At 41.4% G+C, this 25,549-nt stretch overlaps 1 protein-coding gene across 4 annotated transcripts in view; it reads left to right on the top strand.

Annotated features, from left to right (window-relative positions):
- The first annotated feature begins 1,119 nt into the window (after positions 1–1,119).
- Positions 1,120–25,549, top strand: part of LOC149024767 (uncharacterized) — a 61,428-nt gene continuing 36,998 nt past the window's right edge. For 2 of the 4 annotated variants that reach the window (XR_016171669.1, XM_089144973.1), the window contains exons 1-5: positions 1,120–1,375; positions 1,635–1,729; positions 1,896–2,102; positions 20,508–20,637; positions 20,758–20,860. Coding sequence is in view for 3 of the 4 variants with exons in the window: in XM_089144973.1 (XP_089001099.1) it covers positions 1,953–2,102; positions 20,508–20,637; positions 20,758–20,860 (383 nt within the window). In the remaining variant the exon portion in view is untranslated. Of the gene's footprint in view, positions 1,376–1,634; positions 1,796–1,895; positions 2,103–20,507; positions 20,638–20,757; positions 20,861–25,549 lie in introns of all 4 variants that reach the window. The other 2 variants (XM_089144974.1, XM_089144975.1) reach the window with 2 other exon arrangements.

Here is a 25,549-nt window from a genome sequence, read left to right as displayed (position 1 = left end):
TGAAAAAAAAAATTCAAAACGATGGATCTACAATCCAAAAAAAACAAAACAAGAGCACAAAAACGAATAAAGAAAGTCAAAAGCCAAAAAGAAAAAACTGATTTTTTCTATCAGAATGTAGAGGAACGTCAACTATGAATCCATTGTAAAATAGAAGAAGAAAAAAATAGAAAAAGAAGAAGCCCGTACAGAAGAAAAAAGACCGTCAAACCATGTATTCAATAATCCCACAGCAAAAGAACCGATTGTCATTCTTACCTCTGCGATTCTAAAGAATGAAGCAAAAGATCCACTTCTAAGAAAAATAGCAACTGATCCAAGCTTGAAACATGAGAAAGGTAACACTTTTGAAGAGCGGTTACCCCTGTTGCAGACGGAGACCAACAGTACTAGCAGAATAAGAGTAAATCGTCCTCATTTTCTTTTTTGTGCAGTAGCATGAGGATCACAGGTATGGTTTTGATCTCTAAATGTGGCTCACTCAATCTTCTTCTCGACGGCGAATGTATTCCGACTCCGACAGATAACTGTTCAAAGGGAATCGATGACTGTTTATTATTAAAATAAAAAATAAAAAATCCAAACGAGGGTATTTTTGTCACCAATTTATTAAATTAACAGTTTCTGTTAAACTTGTCCTTATTTAATCATTTATTAAAACTACAGGGGAGCCATATGCAAAAGGAAACTTAAACTGGACTAAAAGTGACCTGGACCAAACCTCAAGGGGTCCAGATGAAAATTACCCTTTATAAATTAACTGTTTGGTTAATCGAATATGTGGAATGAAATCAGTGGATTCATCAGTGATTTTTGGGAATGAAATCTCTGGATTTCACCCCATACCCATAAATCTACAGATTCACATTTTTAGTGTAAAAAGATGAATATCTAAATTTCATGAATCTAGAAATTTTCACAACCAAACGGGTATAAATCTCGCATTCATATAACCAATGGTGGATTAGTTGAACGGTTAAAAGCCCCATCCGGTGGCACCTATATTAGTAATATTCCCCCACCCAATATATAAACTCTTCGGATTAAAAAAAAAATAAAAATCAATAAATAAAATAAAACAAAAAAATAGCGTTTTCTCCATTCGAAATTTTGTTGGTATTTGAAAAAAAAAACGTCTCAGGAACCATATTGGAAAGTTGATGGAAAAGATCAGATGTAACGGATCATATCAGTCTCTGCAACCTATCTAAGCCAGACGACATAAGATATATGTTGTCACTTGTCATATGGCTTGACTAACCTGTTCTTCAGGCAAATTGAAGGCGAAAGAGGGCCCCCAGGCGAATTTGAAAGAGGAATACCAGAAGAAAGTGAGGAGCTCAACCGAGGCTTTCGATTACGACACTCGAAACAGGTTAGGCCTCCACTGGAGATTGGGAGAGACATAGCAAGCCCGCTATCAATTTCCATTCGAAACTTAAAAATCGATATAATGCATGTCTAGGGTTTCGTATTCCGTCTGTTATCCTTTTCTGTTCATCCTGGCTGGAGTGTCTTTTTGTTTTCGAAATTGTACTCATATGGGCTTTCGTTGTTCAATTCGTTATTCGTCTCCCTTGTTTTTGGGTTTTCTGAGGTCCATCTTACATGTTCTGTTTTCTTTGGGCACAAAGGTCATTGGTTGAAGTTTCCCTCGACTGACACGTGAAACTGATACTGTGGCTGCATTTTCATTTGAGCATGCTACGCTATTAACAGAATGATTTGAGTAAGTTGGCCTGATGGAGGAGATGTTTTCTATTTCCATTAATGCTTTGTGTCAGCTCAACTTATGGTTAGTCTGCCTGTGGAAAATGGTTTCTAAATTTCGGTCTCTAATCACATGGGGCAGTTGGTGGAATGTTCATTATATATTCTTCTTTTTTGTCTGCAAGATGATGGGGCTAGCATGACCACTTTCAAATATTTGATTCACTGGGAGATGAGCGGACATGAGTAGGCTGTCATTCAGACCTCGTCCTCTTGACATTCATAAGAAACTGCCAATTGTTAAATCCATTAAAGACTTTGAAGATGAAGAGACCATATCTTTGACGCGCAATTCACAGTTACAACGCCTTGCTGCTGAGGCTGATAATGAGGTAATGTCTATATCTTCAATTCTCAAAGTAAACTTCTATGCTGACATGTTTCTGTGTCAATTGAATATGATTGCTTAATTTGCTCCCTTTCAAATGGCTCTGCTACGCTGCGATTAATTTCTTAGGATGTGTTTCTATATTTGTTCTCATTATCTAAAACATGGGTATTCAATTGATTTTACATTTGCTTCCTGCATTTGGTAGATTAGTGTCTGGCTTCTGCCAGCTATTCCAATTTATCACATGGTGGGGATGTGCAGTGTTATGGCCCTATGGAAACCCAAGTCTAGTATCGATCCTTCGGGTTTAGCTGATTGCTCTCATCAGTCATTTACATTCCTTGCCACATGTAATGCATTGTGTTTATTATCATCAGTATTAAACTTAATTACTTTTGTATTTTATTTTTTTATTTTATGTGAAGATAATAGGAATTTGAATGCTTGTTTTAATATTATCTAGTATCATATTTATGTAGTTTTTTCAAAGGGAGATAGAAGTAATATCGCTATTTCTGTTGAAGGCCACCCCACTGTCTTGGAGTATTTTTTCTTTATGTAGAAGTGATTCTTCTTGGAAATGCCATTCCTTTCTAATGGAATCTAGCAATTCTGTGAATCTGTGGTACTTAATACTCACTTTTAAGCACTTCCTATTTGAGCTCAATTTTGATATTGAGATAACAGCATGGTGCCTATCTCATGGATCTTTCTGCAAACCATTCAAGTCTGCCATGTGCAAAGTTTTACATTTGGGATTGTAGGATGCATCAGGCTCCTCCAACCCCATTAAAGAATGACTTATATGGTCTAATTCTGTCCAATTTGGGCTTTACAATGTTTCCATAGTGCCAATGCAACGCAGTGATGGGGCCAGCTAACTTAGCAAGGGCAAGGCACTCAAGATGATCATCATATCTTGCGCTTTATGTGTAGCTGTTATGTGTGTGTGGAAATGATTGAATGCTTAGATAACTCCATGTGACCGCAAGCCTTTTATTTATACTATATGAGGTACACAAAGATTACATAATTACATTTATTAGGAAATAAACAACTGAATAATAAATTCAACCAATACAACTTATAATTGGACCAGCCTAGAACCCATTACTGAACTGACCAAAACTCCCCCTCAAGTTGAGGCATAGATATTAGTTATGCCCAACTTGCCCAAAATAGGTAGAAAGTCTCCTTCCTTCAACCCTTTGGTAAAGATGTCAGCCGCTTGGTCTCTAGACCTCACAAAGGCATGCATATCGGCCCTTGCTCCAACTTTCCCTTGACAAAAAATCTGTTTATCTCAATGTGTTTAGTAGGATCGTGTTGCACCATATTATTGGCTATATTGATGGCAGCCTTATTATCACAATGTAACTGCATGGGACTTCTAACTGGAAACCCAATATCTTCTAATTGACCTTTCAGCCACAGTAGCTCACATACTCTTCGAACTATAGCTCTATACTCGGCTTCTGTATTGGATAAGGCTACCGCATTTTGCTTCTTACTTCTCCAGGTCACTAGATTGCCTCTAACAAATGTGCGATAACCTGATATTGACTTTCTATCAGGGAAACTAGTCAATTTGCATTTGTATGTCTCTACTTTCAAATTGGCTATAGGTGACAACAAAATTCCTTTTTTGGTGTAGATTTCAAATACTGAAGTATTTTGGTGACAACATTCATATGAGTCGAAAACGGGTCATGCATGAACTGACTCACAAGGCTTATTGGAAAAGCAATGTTCAGGCCTGGTGTGAGATAAATAAATAAATTTTCCGACCAGCCTTTGATATCTTCCTTTATTCACTGGAACTCCCTCTTTCTCCTTGAGTTTAACTCTTGCTTCAATTAGAGTATCCATTGCTGCCTCTTAGTGAAGAGGTCGTGGGTTCAATTCTCATTGAGGCATATTAATATCCCATCCCCCGGCTTAATAAAGCCCCATTGAACAAAAAAAAAAGAGTATCCATTGCTGTGCATCCCATAACTCCCATTTTTGAGAGTAGGTCTAGGATCTCCCTCTGGGATAGATGGATGCTTTTTTTTTTTAACCTAGCAACCTCAATCCTTAGGAAGTATTTTGGCTTTCCTAGATATTTAACCTCAAACTCCTTGCCAAGAAAACTTTTTTTCTATCTCTATACCATCATTCTCAATGATGACAATATCATCAACATAGACAATAAGAAGAGTGATGTGAGATCCTGACCTTTTTACAAAGAGAGTATGGTAAACGTGACTATGTTTTAGCCAATTGACGTTACAACCTTTTAGAGACACCCAAACCAACATCTGGGAGACTGCTTCAGCTCATAAATTGACTTCTTCAACCGAAAAACTTTGCATCTTGTTTTGTTGTCAGAGAAGCCATGTGGAATTTTCATGTAAACCTCTTCCTTCAACTCTCCATGCATGAATGCATTCTTTCCATCTAATTGATGTAAGTCCTAATCTCGGTTCACAGCCACAGACAATAGGACCCTGACTGTATTCAATTTTACAACAGGCATGGTGGGAGATCTTGCTTTTTCAAAGAAGTGAGATGAGATGGAGATTGAGAGCAAAGAGTTGGGATATCTCGCTTGAGATCTCGCCATATCTCGCTATATCTTGCCTTGGATCTCGCTGGAACTCTCAATTGTCGCCGATCTTTTTTAAAGAATTTCTGTTGGATTTTCACATGTAGCTACTCTTAGCACATCTACAACATCGAAGGAATATCAATCATTCTTTGCTTGTCTTATGAACTTATGATTTAATGACTTATATAGAACTTCTAATGATTGTATAATTTTATTATTCTATTCTTGAAAGTTGAGATTGTGATATTCATATAGATGGAATTTTAATGACATTTAGGTTATTTGATGCATTTGATACACTTGCTTTTCATTTATATGCCTTAAGGTTGCGTTTGTTTGCTGGAATAAAAGTGGGGTGGGAAAATTCTTGAAAAGAGTGTAAATTTCTTACTTTTCCCTTAAATCCCAAAATTGTAGATTGTTTGGTTGCTTGGGGTGGGAAAGTGAGAGACAAGCTTCCTTGAATCAAGGAAACTTGTCTAGTGATGTGGAAGCCCAACTTTCCCACCCCAAGCCATTTTAAAACCTCACAAATTTGGTGGGATTTTGTGGAAAAGGAAAAAGTGGGACCCACCACTATCACTTTTCCACAAAACCCTTTCCTTTCCTTCTCCCTTGCCCCACTACCCATGAGGCCCACATGTTTTTTTTTTTCCCACCCCTTTTTTCCCACCCCACCTTTGCAAACAAACGCAGCCTAAAGGTTCTATATTACATATTGTATAACCTTGCATTCCCTAATCCTACAACATTTTGGTTTTATACTATGGGTAGACTTAAAAATCATACTTAGGGTTGTTTTCTAACAAATCTAAGGCCACCAATGTGTTCAAAAGGCCTTAAATAGGCTAAATACCAAATTTCATCCCAATTGGGACCCAAAAACCCACCGAGATGGGCCACCAAGTTGATGCAAAAAATCGCATATCTCGACCGAGATCTCGCCGAGATGGTTGAGATCTTGGTTTTTCAAGGTGGCAATATATTGCTTAAGAGCGAGAACTTCTACTATGGCAACATGGGCAAAGGCTTCTTGATAATTGATCCCATAAGTCTAGGTGAATCCTTTTGCAATCAATCTAGCCTTCAACTTTTTGACCGAACCATCTACATTTTGTTTGACCACAGACACCCATTTATAGCCCACTGGCTGTTTTCCTAGAGGAAGAGTAACCAACTCCCAAGTGCCACTCTTCTTTATAGCATGCATTTCCTTTACCGTTGTTGCCATCCAATTTTTACAGCATAGGCTTCCTGCCAAGTCTTTGGAAACAAATATAGTAGACAAATTAGATATGAAGCTTGGTAGGAGTTAAACAGAGAATCATAGGATACATACTTAGCTATAGGATGCTGAGTACATAATTTAACACCTTATCTAACAACAATAGGAAGATTAGAAGAAACTACGTCAAGGGAAATAATAGGATTTGAATCTGGAGTAGGAGACTGGACTGGTAACATGTCAACCTTCTTTACTTGCTGTTGTCGATTGGTGTTCCTTCTTTGATATGTCTGTACAAGCTTGCTTTTTTTTAAAAGATCTCAATAGTGTGCCTTATAGGAGTGGCTTCCCTTTGAATAGGATCCTCACAAGGTTCAGAGGAGGAAGGAGGTGATTAGTGTCCTCAAGTATGGTAGCCGAATGCTCACCTTGGTTGGGAATTTCTTCATGAGTGTCTAAATGTGGGATTTTTGAGTTTATACATGTGACAGGAATCCAAAGTGGGAGAGAACACCTCTCCTCTTGGATTCTCCCCCTAGAGAGGTGTATAATAAGGACTTGACTCATTAAAGATGACATCCATGGATACAATTATCCTCTTGGAAGGAGGATGCTAACATCTGTAACCCTTTTGAGTAGCTGAGTACCCCAGAAAGAAGCAACAGAGGCTATGGGTTGCCAACTTACTCTTGTGGGTTAAATCACTGGCATAGTACACACAACCAAATATTCTTGAATTCCTGTCAACAAACGAAGATGCCCCTTGAAGAACTTCCTTGGTACACTGAAAAACAAGTATTCTATTGGGCATCGTATTCATCAAATAAGGAGCCGTAGGAACTACATCACTCCAATATTGGTCAAGAACATTCATGGCAATCAGAAGAGAACGAACAATCTCTAGGAGATGCTTGTTCTTTCTTTGTGCCACAACATTTTAGGCTGCCGTATCAACACAACTTGTTTGGTGTATTATGCCAGAATCAGAGAGGTATCTCGGAAATTCACCGTCAATATAATCGGTTCTATTGTCACTGTGAAGGACTTTCACAGTAGCATTGAATTGAGTTTAAGCATATTATTAAAATGTTTAAAACATTTGAAGACCTCATTTTTTGGGGGGTTTTATAAGGATAAAGCCATGTAGATCTAGAGTGACAATCAATTAAAGTAATATAATATTGATGGCCAGTGATAGACAAGCTTCTACTAGGCCCCACACATTAGTATGAATTAACACAAAAGGAATTGAACTTCCATTATTATTAGAAGGCGAATAACTTGAATGAGTCTATTTAGCAAACATGCAAGCTTCACAAAAAAATTCCTTATGATAAGATGAAAATAAATTGGGAAAGAGTTTTCTTAGAGTTCTTATGGGGGGACGACTTGACCTAAATTCAAGTAAAGGTCTGACAAAGTTGAATTTACCTGATGAGGAGTAGCAAGCATAGTAGAAAAAGAGGCTCCATTCGGGTCCAAGAAGTAAAGTCCTTTGTCCAGTTTACCACGTCTAATCGCCTTCCTCGTTACCAAATCTTGGTAGATAGGAAATAAAAAATGTTACCTTGCAATTCAAGTCATTGGTAAAACTACTAATTGAAAGAATGTTAGTAGAAAAGATGGAACATGTAAAATTGGCAAGATAAAGGGATGGAGAATGCTGTATGGTTGCTTTTCCAGCAGTGGAAGAGTGGGAGCCATTAGCTATATGGACCTTATCTTTCCCTGAGGTAGGTAAATAATTCAAGAAAAAGGAAGCAGAAGCTATTATATGATCTATTGCTCTAGTATTAATAATCAATAGAGTAGAAATAGAGTAGAAATTGAGGAAGCATGGAAGCCTGTAAATAAGTTACCTAAGTTGCAAGGTAGGAGTTTGAATGTGTAGTCGAAGGAGCATTGAAAGACGTAGTGGCCGCGGTAGAAGACTGTATATTGCATCTTGGAGTAAGCAACTCTTCTTGGGAAAAACCGATTTTTATAGCAGGTGCTGTAGGAACAATCTTTGAATGATTAACCTTCGGTTTACCCTTTCTTTGGGCTCTCTTTTATTTAAAATCAGCAAGCTTCCTATATAATTTTTAGTATGTGGCTTTGGTATGATAGGGCTTGTGGCACTACTCATCTTTGGCTGATTCAGTTTTGGATACCATACTTACACTCTGAGGAGCAGATTTTTCCATTACTGAGTTGTAAAGCATAGCCAAGCGACAACTCTCCTCACATTGGACAAATGCATAGGATTGTTCCAATGTAGGAAAGGGAGAACGACTCAAAACTTGTACCCAGATCTAATCATACTCCACATTCAATCAAGCCAAAAAATCATAAACCCTAATTTTGTCAACATACTTCCTGTAGGCAGCTACATAGTCAAGATTAGTAGGGTGGTAGTCACTGTAATGATCCGACTCGTGCCTGAGAGATCGTAGTTCTTCATAGTACTGTGCAACAGTCAACTCCTTTTGTGTAGTTTCGTGGAGTTTCTTCTGTAACTCATAGATCTATGCATCATTCTTAGCTGTCTATAGGTTTCTTTAGTGGCCTTCCAAATTTGGGTTGCTGTGTTAAGTAATAAATACTCCTCACATTGGACAAGTGCATAGGATTGTTTCAATGTAGGAAAGGAGAACGACTCAAAACTTGTACCTAGATCTGATTAGACTCCACATTCAATCAAGCCAAAAAAATCATAAACCCTAATTTTGTCAACATACTTACTATAGGCAGCCACATCGTCAAGATTAGTAGGGTGGTAGTCACTGTAAGGATCCAACTCTTGCTAGAGAGATCGTAGTTCTGTATAGTACAGTGCAACAATCAACTCCTTTTGTGTAGTTTCATGGAGTTTCTTCCGTAACTCATAGTTCTGTGCATCATTCACCAGCTGTCTATAGGTTTCTTTAATGTCCTTCCAAATTTGGGCTGCTGTGTCAAGTAATAAATATGCTCGGGCAAGATTCAGATGCATTGAATTCAAAAGGAACGGCATAATAAGAGAGTTGTTTGAAATCCACTTATCTTGAGGTGCGCCAGCAGTTAAGGGTTAGGTGGTAATGCCTATAATATGGTAATAATCCCTCCTCTCCAGGCAATTGTCGGATAGGCGGAACAAGACCAGATCAAATAATTAGATGCATCGAACTTGACGGAGAGTGGTGTAAGAGTAGGATTATTTTCTTGACCAGTCGGAATGGCAGTAGCATCTGGTGTTGCCATATCTCTTAACCAAATCACCGAATCACCACAAAAAAATATTTGTGGAAGAAAAAAACCAAACACTGATTGATCCAAAAAATAATTTCTGATTGAACCTGCTGTTTTTTAGCCTTCAACCTTCCAAAGTATCTGAAACGTCGCAGGATGAATAGATTTTCAACGAAAAAATTAGTTTTTCCATAGAGGTAGAATAAGGGACAACATCAATTCCTGCAGAATTACCTCATAGATGCTGCGCTAGAAGGGATTAAGCAGCCAAGGAAGAGCCAGCGATGGTAGAAACAGCCAGCGGAAGGAGAAGAAAAGAAGAAAGAGAGGAGTCGTTGACAGTGGAAGGGGAAGGGGATGGTGTCGGTGGGTAAAAACGAGAGAGAGAGAGTCACCCCCCCTCCAAAGCCTCTTTACAAATTGCACTGGCACCCCAAAACAAAGGCTTCAATGTACTGACCCCCCATTTTACCTTTCATAAGCATGGGCACCCCAGAGTTGGACTTAAATTAAGACATTTTGGTCCAGTCGGTTGGTGCTCAGTGTTAAATCACCATTTGAATTATTTTGATTCCAAAATTAACCTTAATTGTATACGAGATTACAATAGTACCCCTACACTACTTACAATGTCTTCTTCTTAGTTCATTTTTCCAAACATACAAAACTGCTATTGAAAACAAAACCCTACCTCGTTGAAATCTAAATCATTTTGTAAGAACAAAATCAACAAAAAATTCCAGTATAAAACTGATTGGTACGGATTAGCTGGACCAGATTTTCTGAACGTTCAAAAATTCTTCTAATCCCCTCCTCTGTTTCTTTCTTCTTTAGTTTCAGGTAGTTTTTTTTGTGTGTGTGTGTGTGTGTGTGTGTGAGAGAGAGAGAGAGAGAGAGAGAGAGAGAGAGAGGAGAGGGAGAGGGAGAGGGAGAGGGAGAGGGAGAGGGAGAGGGAGAGGGAGAGGAGAGGGAGAGGGAGAGGGAGAGGGAGAGGGAGAGGGAGAGGGAGAGGGAGGAGAGGGAGAGGGAGAGGGAGAGGGAGAGGGAGAGGGAGAGGGAGAGGGAGCGGGAGAGGGAGAGGGAGAGGGAGAGGGAGAGGGAGAGGGAGAGGGAGAGGGAGAGGGAGAGGGAGAGGGAGAGGGAGAGGGAGAGAGGGAGAGGGAGAGGGAGAGAGAGAGAGAGAGAGAGAGAGAGAGAGAGAGATGAGGATTTTGGAGATGAGTCTGATTGCAAGATGATGCTGAACAGTTTTCCTTGGAAGGGAAGATATGAGTGGTGATAAGTTGTGGAAGGGTATGATGGTATTTTCATCTTTAATACTAACTATTCTAACATAAATGGGGATGTATGCTTTCAAAACTTAAAAGGGGGTGTCAATGCATTGTGTCCTTTGTTTTAAGGTGTCATCGCAATTTTCTCTTTATAATAATATGAAGTAAACAAGATTACATAATTACCCTTACTGGGAAATAAACAACTGAATAATAAATTGAACCAATATAACTTGTAACTGAACCAGCCCATGATCCATAACCGAACCAACCAACATTGTGGTTATCAAGGCACCTTAATCCCCTGTCCGAATCAATTGAGGGTTTCAGGCTTCTTTTTATGATACATGCTGCTGCATTACTGAATGATCTTCCCCTGACCAACCTCACTGACAATCCGTGGTTCATGTACCTATATTCCTTCAGAGCTTATTGTGATATTCTTGTTTCCTTCAACACCTCAAGGAGTACCATGTCACTGTTACTGGTGGATTGTTGTTGGCTGTTCTTGATATTGGCTAGCCTGTATGCTTGAGTTGCCTGAGTTATCCAATTCAATTGTTCAAATGCTTCAAGTCGTTGTGCTGAGGCTAGTAGTGGAGGATGCTGTTTTGTTGAGGCGTTGTTATTTTTTCATCCCTTTGGAGAATATAGGAAAAAAATAAAAGCAACTCAAGCAAATGAGGGTAGGAATTTGGCTTCACTGCTTGGGTAGGGTGCAGTTAAGTGAGAATAATTAACAGACCTAGAGTGGTGCAGCTCAAGTCAGCAAATGTGAAACTCTTGAGTTCTAGCCAGCTATTATAACTTATAAGGACTTGGTGATGGTTGATTGAATGGAAATCAAGATAGTATGCATGTAAATAGTCCCTGAAACAGGTGCAAGACTGTAATTTACAATTGAGAATAAATACATTGATGCTCAATACAACATTCATATTCAATAAATCCAGGCTCAACTAAATGTTACATCCGTATTTATAGCCACAATGGCTGACACAACACTTCGATGCGGAATCGTCACCAACTTGGGCTTCTTTCCTTGGGAATAGTCTAGGGTTGGATTATATATGTACTTGGCTGTTGATTCTATGAGTTTATTTGTGATTGGCCAATTTGATTGGTCTAAAATAACGGTAGAGAGTGTGAGAACTGGCTATCATTCATTGGTTTAGTTTGAGTACTATGTTAAATCTGTATCCTTTATTATTTCAATTTCCTAGTCAATTTAGGTTACTTAATAGGTTATGGATTGGATTAGGCCTTTCCTTTCTAGAAGTTCTATATAAGTCATTAAATCATAAGTTCATGAGACAAGTAGAAAATGATTGATCTTCCTTCGATGTTGTAGGTGTGCTAAGAGTCATTGCAAGTGAAAATCCAACTGAAATCCCCCCCCAAAAAAGCGAAAATTAAGAGTTCCAACGAGATCTAGGGCGAGATATCCCAACCCTCTGCTCTCGACCTCCATCTCGTCTCGCTTATTTGAAAAAACGAGATATCTCGCGAGAACTCCCACCATGCTGCCCTCTCTCTCTCTCTCTCTCTCTCTCTCTCTCTCTCTCTCTCTCTCTCTCTCTCTCTCTCTCTCCTGCGATTTCTTCTCCTTCTTGCTACTTGGGTTTTTAAATAGATCATGAGCCATGACTTGATGAATTGAATTTTGTGTTTTGTTAATTACTACCGGTAGATACAATAACGTAGCATCTTGCCCCCTTCTCTTTCTCTCTTTTACGTGATTTCTTCTCCCTCTTGCTACTTGAATTTTAAAACAGATCGTCTTCTTAATCGGCAATTTAACTTACTTTTGTTTTTCATCATTTAAGTTGAATCATCCCCACCCTGATTCTTCTTCTAACCTTCAAAATTCCCTGACTCTAAATTTCTTTCTATATTTGTACCGCCCAAAAAAACCAAATTTCCAACTTAGATCTAGACCTATCTAACCATTGGGACAGTTCCAAACTTGGGGATCATCCCTATATACCATTACCTATGTTTTCTTTGAGTACAATCCATTCTAATAACTTTTCATCCTGTTGTTAAGGGCTTTTTGAGGAAAATTTTCGAGACTGAGGTAGCTAGTGGAGGAATCGAGAGGGGGTTTCCCTCTCCTATCTCCTTTTGGTTTCCTAGTTTGAGTAGGATTTAGCTACTAGGAATCCTATTCTGAGCTTTATTCCGTTTTTTCTTTTCCTTATCAATTCAAACTCGTATTCCCTTTCCTCCTTGGATTCGTTTAGCTATTGGTTGTAAAGTATAAATACCCCATTAAGGGCTATGAATAAAGCACAATTTTCTGATATTAAAAAATCATTGCTTACAACATGGTATCAAAACCTTAGGCTCTACAATTGCTCCCTCCTTCCGAAGTATTTGTGATGTAACCGAGGGTTTGAGCAAGTCTAAAGGATCCTCTTAAACTGAACCAGCTAACAGTTAAACACTCCTTAGGGAATCTATTTCAAATTTGGGTAGCCCACCTGGAAGAGATTTGGGAAAGGACTGGCTATGGGATGGGTTTGTGAAGGTTTAGGGTTTTAACAATCAATAAGATGGCTAAGCTCGCCCTCCATTCACTAAGCTTGGCCTGCAAACTCAGGAACCCTAAGCTCGCCCTCTGTTCCTGGAACTCTTCCACGTTTGGAAATATCTCCTCCCAGGTCTCCTCTTGCCGCTCAGACCTCTCTAGAATCGAGCTCCTTCTCCATGGGGATCCCTCGAACATCTCTCTTGTTGAGGAAGAGTGCGTGCTCTCCCTAGCGCTCTCTTACTTATCCTCCCAGGAGGAAAGTTTTCTTCGGCAAAAAGCGAGAATCAAATGGCTTGAACTGGGGGACGCAAACACTGCTTATTTCCACCGCTCCTTCAAAGGTCGTTTGAACTACAACTCCATTCCTGGTCTCCTGTCTAGGAGCGGTTCCTGGATCACTGATCTCCCTAATATCAGGAATTAAGTTGTCTCTTTCTTTTCCAGCCTTCTCTCTCCGCCTTCCCTCCCTCCTCGGCCTCCCATCCCTCCCTCTCTCCTTAACAAGTTAGTCTCTCCCACTGATTTGGATTCTCTTCGCTTTATCCCCTCCAGTGAGGAGATCCTCCTTGCTATCCTCTCTCACAAAGCAAATCGAGTCCTTGGCCCTGATGGTTTTAGTAGGGGCTTCTTCCTTTCTTCCTGCTACTTCATTGTGGAGGATCTTGTCGTCGCCATCCGGAGCTTTTTTTCTCAATCCTTCACAACTCTCCTCCATTAACCAAACTTTCCTTTGTCTCATTCCCAAGAAGCTTGAAGCCGCCTCTCTTTCTGATTTTCGCCCCATTTCCCTTTACAATGTCGTCTACAAATTCATATCCAAAATTCTTGCCAATCGAATAAAAAAGGTTATTCCCTCTCTTGTGAGCCTTAACCAATCTGCATTCATTTCGGGTTGAAGCATCTCGGACAATATTCTCTTTTGCGCGGAAATTGTTCAAGGTTTTGATAGATCTTCTCACTCCTCGGATGATCTTTTAAAAGTGGACCTTCACAAAGCCTTCGATTCTCTCCACTTGGATTTCATTAGTGAGGTCCTCTCTGCTATGGGTTTCCCTCAGGCCTTTGTCCACTGGATTGAGATTTGTATCTCCAACACCTTCTTCTCCATCCTCACAAATGGCGCCCCTGCTGGTTACTTCCCCTCTAGAGTGGGAATCCGCCAGGGCTGCCCTCTTTCCCCCTACCTGTTCACCCCGACTCTCAAGGTCCTCTCTCGTATCCTTCAATCAAACACGGATCAACTCCTCATTTCTCCCATCCCAAAATGCAAATCCACAAATCTCACCCACCTCGCCTTTGCGGACGATCTCATGATCTTCTCCAAAGCTGACCATCAATCCATCTCCACCATTCTTTCCTCCCTCTTCTCCTTTGAATATCTTTTTGGCGTTCGTGTCAACCTCAGCAAATCCATTCTCTTTCTCTCCGGTGTCTCGGATTCTACCAGAGCCTCTCTTCTGCAGCTCTCAGGTTTCAGTCCTGGTTCCTTCCCTGTGACCTACCTTGGTCTCCCCCTCATCCCCGGTAGGCTCACCCGTCACCACTGTTCCCCTATGCTTGATCATATTCGGAAAAAGCTTCAACTTTGGAAAGGAAAGCTCTTATCCTTTGCTGGGAGAGTGGTGCTCATTCAATGTCCTCCAATCTTCTTATCTTTATTAGAGTGGTATCTTTTCTATCCCCAGATCCATTATCTAGTCCATGGAGTCCCTCTTCTGTGCTTTTCTCTGGAAAGGCTAAGAAGCTTCCAGATTCCTTCACTCCATCTCTTGGGCAGCGATTTGTTGCCCCAAAGCTGAAGGTGGCCTAGGCATCCGTCGCATCTTTGATGTTAACCTGGCCTGCCTCCTTAAGCTCATTTGGAAGATTGCTACCAAGCATGCTCCATCTGGGTCTCTTGGGTCTATTCTTACATTCTAAAACATGAAACTTTTTGGACTGCTTCTTGCCCCTCAAATCCTTCTTGGATCTGGAGGAATTTACTTCTCCTTCGGCCTCGTGTTCTCTCTGCCATATCTATCCAAGTCTTGCTTGGATTTTCCACACTTTTCTGGCTAGACCTTTGGCATCCGATGGGAATTCTCTTTACTCTTCTTGGCCCCTGCACAGTCTATGAGACCCGCATCCCTAAGACTGCCACCCTTGACACCTTCAACTCCCACGAGGCTTGGTCCCCTCTCCCCCACCCTAGTCTCACACATGTTTGGAATTCTCTCCCCCTTATCCTTAACCTTCCCTGTGATACCACCATATGGTCCCCCTTGCCGTCCAAATCCTTCACCACTTCCTCCGCTTGGAGCCTTCTCCGCTGTCCCCACCCCCTGTCCCCTTGTTCCATTTGGTTTGGTTCAAAGGCCACATTCCCCGTCATTCTCTCACCCTTTGGAGAGCTCTTAACCATGCTCTCCCTACCCAATCCTTCCTCATTAGCCGCCATATCCCCGCCAACCCTAGTTGCTCCCTTTGCTAGAGTGGTTCAGAGGACATTGACCACCTTTTCTTCTCCTGTCCCTTCTCCCATCCCCTTTGGGATAGAGCTCTTGCATCTATTTGGCCCCACTCGAGACGCTCACACGGGTTTGTTCGTGATTGGTCTTGGATCTCTAGGAACTTCGCTGGTCACTCCATCTACGATCGCCTTGGCAAGCTAGTCTTCAGTGCCACCATCCATTACATTTGGTGGGAGCGCAACCTGAGAAGATGGTCTCTCAAATCTCGCTCCTTAGATTTGATTTGGAAAGCCATTTTCTTTGATGTTTCTTCTAGATTTCTTTCCCTTCCCCATCCCCCTGTTGCCGACACCCCCAGAAATAGGTTGATTGTTAGTTTCTGGGGCCTTTGCTACTCTCTCTTCTCCCCCTCTTGAGCTCCTTGCTTCTCCCCCCTACCCCCCTTTTGTCATCCACTTTGTATTTTTCTCCTGTAGTTCTGCCTGTTGCTTTTAATATATTATTTATTCATCCAAAAAAAAAGATGGTATGGTTTTGGAGAACTTTAGGGTTTATGGATTCTCAACAATACCCAGGAATGAAGTGGGAAAGACTGGGGGGTTTTGGTATGTAGCTGGAGAATGCACAAGAGAAATAAGGTAGGACTTGCGGTTAGGTAACTTAGGTTTGGAAGGGTCGGGGATGAATCTTGAACCTTTCTTGGATTTTCTTTTTTTCGTGTTTCTTTCTTTCTTTCTTTTCTTGAATTTTTGGTTCTGGTTCAAGAGGAAATTGAATTGCAGAGATTCTGCAATTGCAAGAAGATGCTGCGATTGGGGTTTCTTGGTTTCTTAGGCTACTGCAAGGCTGTGGGAGGGTATTAAATCTAGAAGAAGAGAGGTGGGGGGGGGGGAAAGGGAGCTGGGAGTTGATTTACTTGGGAAAGAGAGCTGTGGAGGAGATTCTTTGAGACTTGAAAGATGCCGCTGAAGTACCATGCACGCTTCCTGGCTGCAATCTTCAAATTTTACTGATCATAAACTGAAATGAATTATAACCGTGGACTTGTATTTATAACTACTACTGAGACTCCTGCTTGAACTCTTAAACAAAAAACCCAACTAGCCTCTAACTAGGATTCCTAATTAGCAACTTAAGAATCCACCATTAATCAATTAAAGGACTCATATTCAAACTATTACTTTTAAATAATTCTCATACTAGGACTCCAAATGAAAAAAATAAAAGTAGGCAAGGACTACACAAAACTAGCTGGAATTATCCCAACTAAATAGGGCTCGAATTAGGGGTTGATAATGACCAAAATGCCTTTGCAATGGTTTAGGCCCCTCTGGTATTGCCGCAAGCTGCTCGTGTGCTTGGACCTTCTTTTGGGCTCTCTGGCTGGTTACATCAATTTGGCTGAATGATAGTGATGTTCCTCCTCTCCGAACCCAATTGCGGGCGGCTGGTTCCCTTCAAATTTTCGCAGCTCGCTTCTTCAAGTTGATTGCAGGCAGAATTTCTTCATCAATCTACTGGACATTCTCAACATTCTCTTGAAGATCAAAGTCTCCATCATGGAAAGTAGACCAGATTTGCGAGCTAAATGAGGTAAGCCTTATCTCTTATATGAAGAAAGGACCTAAACCCTAGCTGCAGCCCTTGGTTTTACCCATGCTTTAAGGACAGAGGTAAGGGAACTCAATGGACCATACTTCTGCTCTTCTTTTCTTTTAATGACTTGATAGAAGTAAAAACTCCCAGTCGGAGTCTTACCTGAACCTGTTTTCTTGGACACTTGAAGATATTTAAGAGAACTCTTCTCCTTTAGAGATCTAATCTTGCGGCAGATCTGGAAACTTTTTTCATCTGCATGCTTAGCAGTGATACCCCTTTAGGCCTTTGCTATCTATTTTTTTTAGGGTGTCTCCTGATATGTAGTTTAATGACAGTTCAGATGTTTTAGGCCCTTGAGATTGTAATTTGTTGCCCTAATTGTTGCCCATCTACCACTGGTTTGTTAACTCTAAATCTGGTTGAAATTTTGCCCTAATTTGTACCATATACCACTGGTTTGTATCCCAAAATCTGGTTCAGTAAATTTGGTTTAAATTTAAGATGACTACATCAGAATCAACTACAAGTCTACAACAGCAGAACCTATACTCACTACGGCTGAAAATCCTGAAAATAATGACTTCCAGCCGTTGGTTTCCACTTACAATCCTGGATGTGTCAAATTACCAAGTGTGGTCGAGATTTGCCTACATTACTATTGCTGGGCAAGGACTTCCAGAACATTTTGCAGGCACTACTGTGAAACCAAGAATCCTCGAACCATCTCAGGATCAATGGCTTGCTCATGATTCTCTGGTAATAGCTTTTCTAATTCGGTCTATGAAACCCAACTTGCATTAAACCTTTATCGTACTGGACACTGCTGCTAGTATTCGATTGCTACTTATAAGACCTATGGTAAAGTTGGAAACATGGCTCAAATCTTTGAAATCCGTAAGCTAGTTCATTAGACAAAACAAAGGGAGATACCGCTCTCTTAATATTACTTTACTCTCAATGCATTGTGCCAGAAGATTAACCACTACAACACTTTTCACCCCAACAGTGTCGATGATATTGCAGTCTATTGTAGACATCTAGATGAGACCCGGGTGTACGGTTTCCTAGCTGGACTTATGTTGATCTCATGCGGCTTCAAATTCTTAGCCAGGACCCTATTCCCACATTAGAGTTATCATCTGTCTTTATACACACAAAAGATTGTCATTGTACAGCTATGCTTGTTCCTGCACTTGGCATTTCTGCCCTCCAGACTGAGATTGGAACTAGTACAGGGTCTCCAAAAGAGGTTATGTATGAACTATGAAGTATGAATGTTATGGTAAACCATGGTGTACAAAATCATACTGTTTCATGGGGAATCATCCACCCTAATATACCACCATTTGATCTTAGTTGTAGCCTCTAATTCCCTCCTAGGCCTTCTGACCTAGTACTCCTGATTTTGCTCTGCTAACCCTATATTTTAGGATCTTGCATCAAAGCTGTTCTCTTGCCTTTCCATATCAGGCCTAAGTGCCTCATCCTAAAGTCTAACCCCAAATTGACACCCTAGCCCAACACAACCCCAAATAATCCTACTGCCATACCATAAGTGCATAATTCTAGTTCAGTTTAAGAGGATCCTGGTTTGGTGCTGTCTTGCTTGGACTGCCAATCAAGGCTGCTTTACGACAGGGGTAATAAGGAATTCAAACACTAAGTCAAAGGCAGCGATGCTCCAAATAGAATCTTCCATTAATCAAATCATCAGGATGACATCTGTCCTGAAAGACACATTATTGACATAATTTTCAAACTTAACCTAGGAATCAAAAATCAAAATTAAAGCTCACAACAAAACGTGGTCTACTGTTCATGTGAAATATAACTATAGAAAGTCCTATAATACTTGCAACTTCAAACAAATGCTAAATGAGAACAACTAATAGATTAATTGAAAATTAAAATACCCCAACTACGCCACGAGTTTGGTCTAATTGTGCTGGTTTGGGGAGGAATTCCTACACCTGAGGCTTGTGTTAGACGACTAAACTCTACCGTTGCATCTCAACCCTAGTTTTCAATGCCTAGACTTTGTTTAGGTGTCTGTTTTGACAACTTCTGTTTCGTGGTCCCCTCAGTAGGTGTCTTAGTTGCTTACGTTCAGGTGTTCTTTAGTGCCTTGGGTCACCTAGATGCTGTGATAGACTGATAGCTATGACCTCATCAAGGTGCACTGCATCCCACAACACTATCTTGAATTTCTTACTAAACAAAATCCAATTTATTCAACTACCAAAACTGTGGGGCTAATGAAACCTTACAGTGCTTATATAGATGTACTTAAATAGGAAACTCTTTCATAGTAGGAGTGAGTGCTCAGCATGGCTAAAATTCTCTTATTTAACTAGTTGGAATAGGTTTCCAGGTGGCCGAAACTCTATTTAAGAGTTCTATTCTGTTAGGACCATAGGTACAGCCCCGATTAATTGGATAGAAGCCTGCAACTTTGCTCCTTTCCTGCTCAATCTCAATGGCAATTATGCAGCCACACAGACACACACACCGCAATTTGATAGTAAATCAGACTTGAAGATAAACTGTAAAAGGAAGTACTCTTTTAATCAACAATAAAGTGGATAAGAAATACTTCAATAAAATATGATCCCCCAGTCGAATTATTTCTCGAACTACCCCTTAACCGAGGGTCTTCCCTTCCCTTCCCTACGAACCAAGCTCACTCATACACTAGAAGCTCCCCCCCTCCTTTTTTTCATCTCTTCCCTTAACATAACTCACATGTTTGGAATTGATCCCCTACGACTCCCTTGTACTCTAACCCTACGGTGTATGCCCCTCAATGATAGTCTCATACCATAGCCAGACAAAACTCTACTAACAATTAGAGTTAATCCCCTTTTCAATGGCTTACTTTTATTGTTATCATTAGTTTTATTCAGATAACAATAAACTAATGAAGCAAGAAACCTACGCTAAACTGAGTGAATCCTGTATTAGTGGCTCACTTCTTACCCATATTTTAGGACCATTAAGATGGACTGTCACAAAGGAAGCCTGTTGAATTATTTAAAATATATACCAACCAGCCCAAGATTTATTTCCAAATGGGTCCAATTCTGTTTTTTGTGCATCACAAATCCCCAAGGACACAAGAAAAAAGAACTCCTGATTCTCCATGTGAGTGTGGTGTGGTCTTCAGTTGTTCATAGTTTAACTGAGCTTCACAAGTCCTTGTTGAAAGGGGATGCAATGAAATTCATTCTAATTAACGTTCTTGCATCTTCTGGGTACTTGGGCTTGTTACTCTGTAATAACTGTGGCCGCAGCCTTGGGCTATCACATTGTATAATGGTTACTTAATCTTTCTGGTTTTATGAGCCTTTACTTTTCATGTTGAATATTTCCTCTAACCATTTACTTTTAAAGTCTACGATTTTCGGTATCAATATAATTTGGGTAAAACAATTATATGATTATTTTGTTGTACCATGTATGATCAACTTAGTTTAATTGTTTTGTTCAGAATTCTGTGAACTGTTTGAAAACAATTTTTTTTTTTAATAGGTACATCAAACTCCTAGCAAGAAAATTGCTCCTGAGATACCTATTCCTCAGTTTGTTGTTGTGGATACATATGAAAGGGATTACTCCTGCACCTTCAGCCAGCCAACATCTTATTTACGCGCCAGGGGAGGTTTGTCACACAACACAGATCCATTCCTTGGCTGTTCCTAAAATGTTTTTCTGAGGTTTTCTGCTTCAAGTTTTGCTATGACAAAGTTCAACTCTGAGATTCTTCTTTGACCGTTTGCAGTTAGGGCTGAGATTGGAGACTTTGTTGAGTATGATCTGGACAATGAGGATGAGGATTGGCTCCAAGAATTGAACAATGAAAGAAAGATTCTTTCACCTGAAAAGTAATTCATCCTTTCAAGTCCATTTTAGAATCATGTTTTTGCTTATATTTTCTGTCTCATGTCTAATATGTTGCCCCTCTGGCTTGGGTACTTGGGTTTGTTTCCCTGTATCATCCTTCTCAAGGGAGAAATTCTCATTCTTACATCTCCTGGGTACTTGGGTTTGTCGTAGCCTCTGTTGATGATGGAAGGTCCCACACCTTGATTATAGTTTCCTGCCAGGGCTGAACGTCCAAAAATCTGTTGCTTGGCAAACCAATTGAGCAGTCTGCAGTCTCTTCAAGAAGCAGGTCCCAGCCAGCTCTCGCAAACCTGTTTGCTTAACAAAATTTACTTAAATTGAACTCCCTTACTCTTCCTGCAATGGGGGTGTAAATAGATGGCTGAAAGCCTTTCAAAGCATTAAAAAAGAGAGGAAATAGGACTCCTAGAAGAAAGAGAACTTCTCCTATGAATGAAATAAGTAGCAATACACAACTCTCTCTTCCATGCATGGAGAGGTGGAGCCTATACACTCAAATAAAAACTAAAAGCTAATAAACTGATAACAAATTGAAAGACTATTCGGCTATTATATATTTTTTTAGATGAATAAATGATTATATTAAAAAAGATGCAAGGGAACAAGAAGCTACCCTTCAAATGGAAGGGAGGAAAGAAGAATTGAGACCCCAGGAGACAACAATGAGTTTGTTCCTTGGGGAGTCAACAACCGGGGTGGGGGGAACAAGAAAGCCTAGCCGAAACATCAAAATGGATGGCATTCCAAATCGAGTCAAGAGAGCCGGATTTGGAAGTCCATCGCCTAAGATTGCGCTCCTCCCAAAGATGATGGATGGTGGCATTGAAGACTAGCTTGCCAATTCGATCACAAATGGAGGGGCCCGAGAAATTTCTCAAGATCCAGGACCAATCTCGAGCAAAACCTAATGAATGCCGCGAGCGGGGCCAAATGATAGCAAGGGCTTTTCTTTAGAGGGAACTGGAGAAGGGGCAAAGAAAGAAAAGATGTTCTAAGTCCTCTGAACCATTCCAACATAAGATGCAACTGGGGCTAGTAGAGATGTGCCGGCTAATGAGGAATGACTGGGTGGGAAGGGCTGGGTGAAGGGCTCTCCAGAGGGTTGGGAGTGACGGGGGATGTGGCCTTTGAACCAAACCAAGCGGGCCAAGGGTGTTTAGGAGCTGGGGATCGAAAAAAGTTCCAAGTAGAAGAGGTGGAGAAGGTTTTGGAAGGGGAAGGGAGCCAAACAATGATGTTAGTAGGGGTGTTGGAGAAGGAGGGGGGGGGGACTCCCAGACTTGAGAGAGACTGGGATGGGGGGAGGGATCCCAAGAGCCGTTGGAGATGAAGGTAGATAAAGGAGTGGATTTGGGGATGTGGGTGTCATAAACTGTGCAAAGGCCAAGTAAAGTAAAGAGAATGCCCATCGGATGACAAGGATCAAGCCAAATGGAGATGGAAGATCAGACAAAATAGAGGAAGAGATGGCGGCAAGGGTCTGCGGTCTCAAAAGGAGGAGTTTTCACCATACCCAAGAAGGGTTGGAAGGCAAGGGGGTGGTCCAAAAGGAGTAAGAATGGAGGAGATAAGAATAAACCCAATGAACCCAAATGGAATCTTGCTTAGAGGCAATTTTCCAAATAACTTTGAGAAGGCAGGCTAGATTGACGTCCATAATTCGGCGAATACCCAAACCACCTTCGGATATTGAACGACATATAGTAGCCCAACTAATAGGGTGGATAAATCGCGAAGCTTATTGACCCTCTAGAGGAGGCAGCGAAAAGGGACTCCATGGCATGAATGGTGGATTTAGAGATGGAGAAAATACCACATCAGCAGAGATAAGATGATTGGAGCACAAATCCAATGAGGACCACACTGCCGGCAAAGGAAAGGAGTTTGCTTTTCCAGAGTTGCAGCTTCTTACAAATGTGGTGGAGCATGGGGGAGCAACGGTGGCGAGTGAGCCCACCAAGGATAAGAGGGAGACCAAGATAGACAACAGGAAAGGAGCCCAACTTGAACCCCGAGAGCTGGAGGAGAGAGTCTCTGAGCTGATCAGAGACCCCAAAAAGGAAAAGAGTGGACTTGTCTAAATTGACCTTAAGACCAGAGAGGGAGTCAAAGTAAGAGAGGGCCGAGAGGATGGAGGAGATAAAGGAATGATTGGCTTTAGAGAAAATCATGAGGTCGTCCGCAAAGGCGAGATGGGAGAGATTCATGGATTTACACTTGGGGACTTGGGAGATGAGCAACTGGTTGGTTTTGGATTGAAGGATGCGGGAAAGAACTTCCAGGGCCAGAGAGAAAGTATGGAAAGAGGGGGCATCCGTGACGAATTTCAACCCGGGAGGGGAAGAATCCAGTAGGGGAGCCATTACTGATAATGGAAAAATGGGGCTTGGAAATACATATCTCAATCCAATAGATGAAGGGGGTAGGGAAACCCATGGAGGAGTTGGTAAAGTCCCAACGGATGGAATCAAAGGTTTTGTGGAGATCGACCTTGAGAAGGGCAGCGGGGGAATGGGAGAATCTATCAAAGCCGCGGACAACCTCTGCACATAAGAGGATGTTATCCTAGATACTACAGCCAGAGATGAAAGCGGATTGGTTGGAACTCAGAAGGGAAGGGATAACCTTTTTGAGCCTATTCGCAAGGACCTTGAAAATGAATTTGTAGAGGAGATTACAAAGGGAAATATGCGGAAGTCAGCGAGGGAGGAGGCCCCAAGCTTTTTGGGGATGAGACAGAGGAATGTTTGGTTAATGGAAGAAAGCTGAGAAGGATTGAAAAAGAAACTGCGAATAGCATGCACAAGATCTTCCTCAATAAAGTTCCAAGTGGCAAGAAAGAAACCCATACTAAAGCCATCGGGACCCGGAGCAAGATTGGCTTTATAGGAGTGGATAACAAGGAGAATTTCCTCATGGGAGGGGATAACACAAAGAGCAGAGAAGGAGGAATGGTTAATGAATTTATTGGAGGGAGGGAGGGAGGTAGGGGGAAGGGAGAGGGGAGATTCGAGAAAAAGGAGATGACCTTAGCTTTGATGCTAAGAGGGTCAGAGATTCAAGAGCCATTGTTAGAGAGGAGAAGAGGGATAGAGTTAAAATTATGGCGGGCTTTAAGAGAACGGTGAAAATAGGCTGTATTTGAGTCACCTAGCTCAAGCCATTTGATTTTGGCTTTTTGGCAGAGAAAACTTTCTTCACTAGAGGTAAGAGTGGGAGCTCCGAGGAGAGAGCTTTTTCACTTTCTGCCAAGGAGGGATTAAGAGGATCATCAAGGAGAAGGGATTGGACCCAAAGAAGATTCAAACGGCAAGAGACCACCCTAGAAGAGAAGTTGAACTCGTAGGAATTCCATGAGCGAAGAGCATCCTTAGAATTGCGGAGCTTATGAGCAAAAACAATGAGAGGGAGGGAATGACAATGAACATGCTTTAATCATGCCTCGTGAACCTTAGGGAGCAAGGAGGGACTAGAACTCCACATGTCAAAGAATTTGAAAGATTTGGGACCAAAGGAGACAGGGGGAGTGGTCGGAGAGGCTAAAGTGGGATTAGGCATGAGAAGAAGGGAAAGAGGAGAGCCAGGAATTATTCGAGAGGAATCGGTCTAGTTTGGAGGCAATTCTAGCATTGCCAACTTGACGATTATACCAAGTGAGGGAATGACCAGACCATCGAAGATTAGATAAGCCAGAGTTGTCAATGCAGGAATTGAAATCATCGACTGCAATAGGGTCCGAGGGGGAACTATTGACATGCTCATGGGAGAACCAAACAGTGTTGAAGTCTCCACCAATACCCCAAGGGTGGCCCTCAATGGAATGAGAGATAGAGCGGATAACATTCCTAAGAGAGATACGGTCAGGGGCACGGTTGAGACTATAGATAATGGTGAGGAAGAAGAGGGGGAGGAGAGAGGGGGAGATGTTGAGGTACATAAATTGGGGGGAAGAGTTTAGGAGGGTAATTTAGAATCTAGAGGGGTCCCAAAGAATCCAAATACGCCCATTAGGCAAGAGAGGAATTGGAGAGGAAAGACCAAGAGGGGGCAATAGACTGAGCAATCCGATGGGCATTGTCAAATTGAACATGGGTTTCAAGGAAGGCACAAAGAGAGACTTTCGAAGTTTTAATTGAATTTTTAACCTCGGCTTGTTTCGTAAGGGAATTGAGTCCCCTGACATTCCAAATGAAGAACTCTGACATTATAATAGAAGGGGGAGGGGGCATCAACATTGCTACTGAATTGGTGGCCATTAGGAGAAATGGAAGTAGCCAAATTGGAGGAGATGGAGAAAGGGGACTCACATATAGAATGGGAGATAGGAGAGGGAGTTTCGAATAGGTTAGGGCTAAGGAAGAAGTCAGAAGTTGGAGAAAATGGTTCAGGTGAGGAATAATGGCATAATGGGGGTGGTAGTTAGGTGTGGTTCCAATGGGGGTGGTGGATTTGTAGGAAGAAGAGTTGGGTAGTTCAAAGAGGAAGAGGGGTTAGGCGCATGGGTTGGGAGAATGATATGGTGAGTAGTAGGGCTGGGGTTGGGCCCATCTTTTGGGGGGGGGAGTGGTTAAGGAGGTTTAGATTGGGGATGAGGGCATGGGTAGGGGTAGTGTGAGTAATGTGATGGGTAATTGGGCTGGGATTAGGCTCCCCAAGGAGGGAGGAAT

Source organism: Hakea prostrata, chromosome 2 (assembly GCF_041222555.1).
Source record: "Hakea prostrata isolate BN-2017 chromosome 2, UWA_Hpros_2, whole genome shotgun sequence".
Lineage (NCBI taxonomy): Eukaryota > Viridiplantae > Streptophyta > Magnoliopsida > Proteales > Proteaceae > Hakea > Hakea prostrata.
This window is presented reverse-complemented; position numbering and strand designations above follow the sequence as displayed.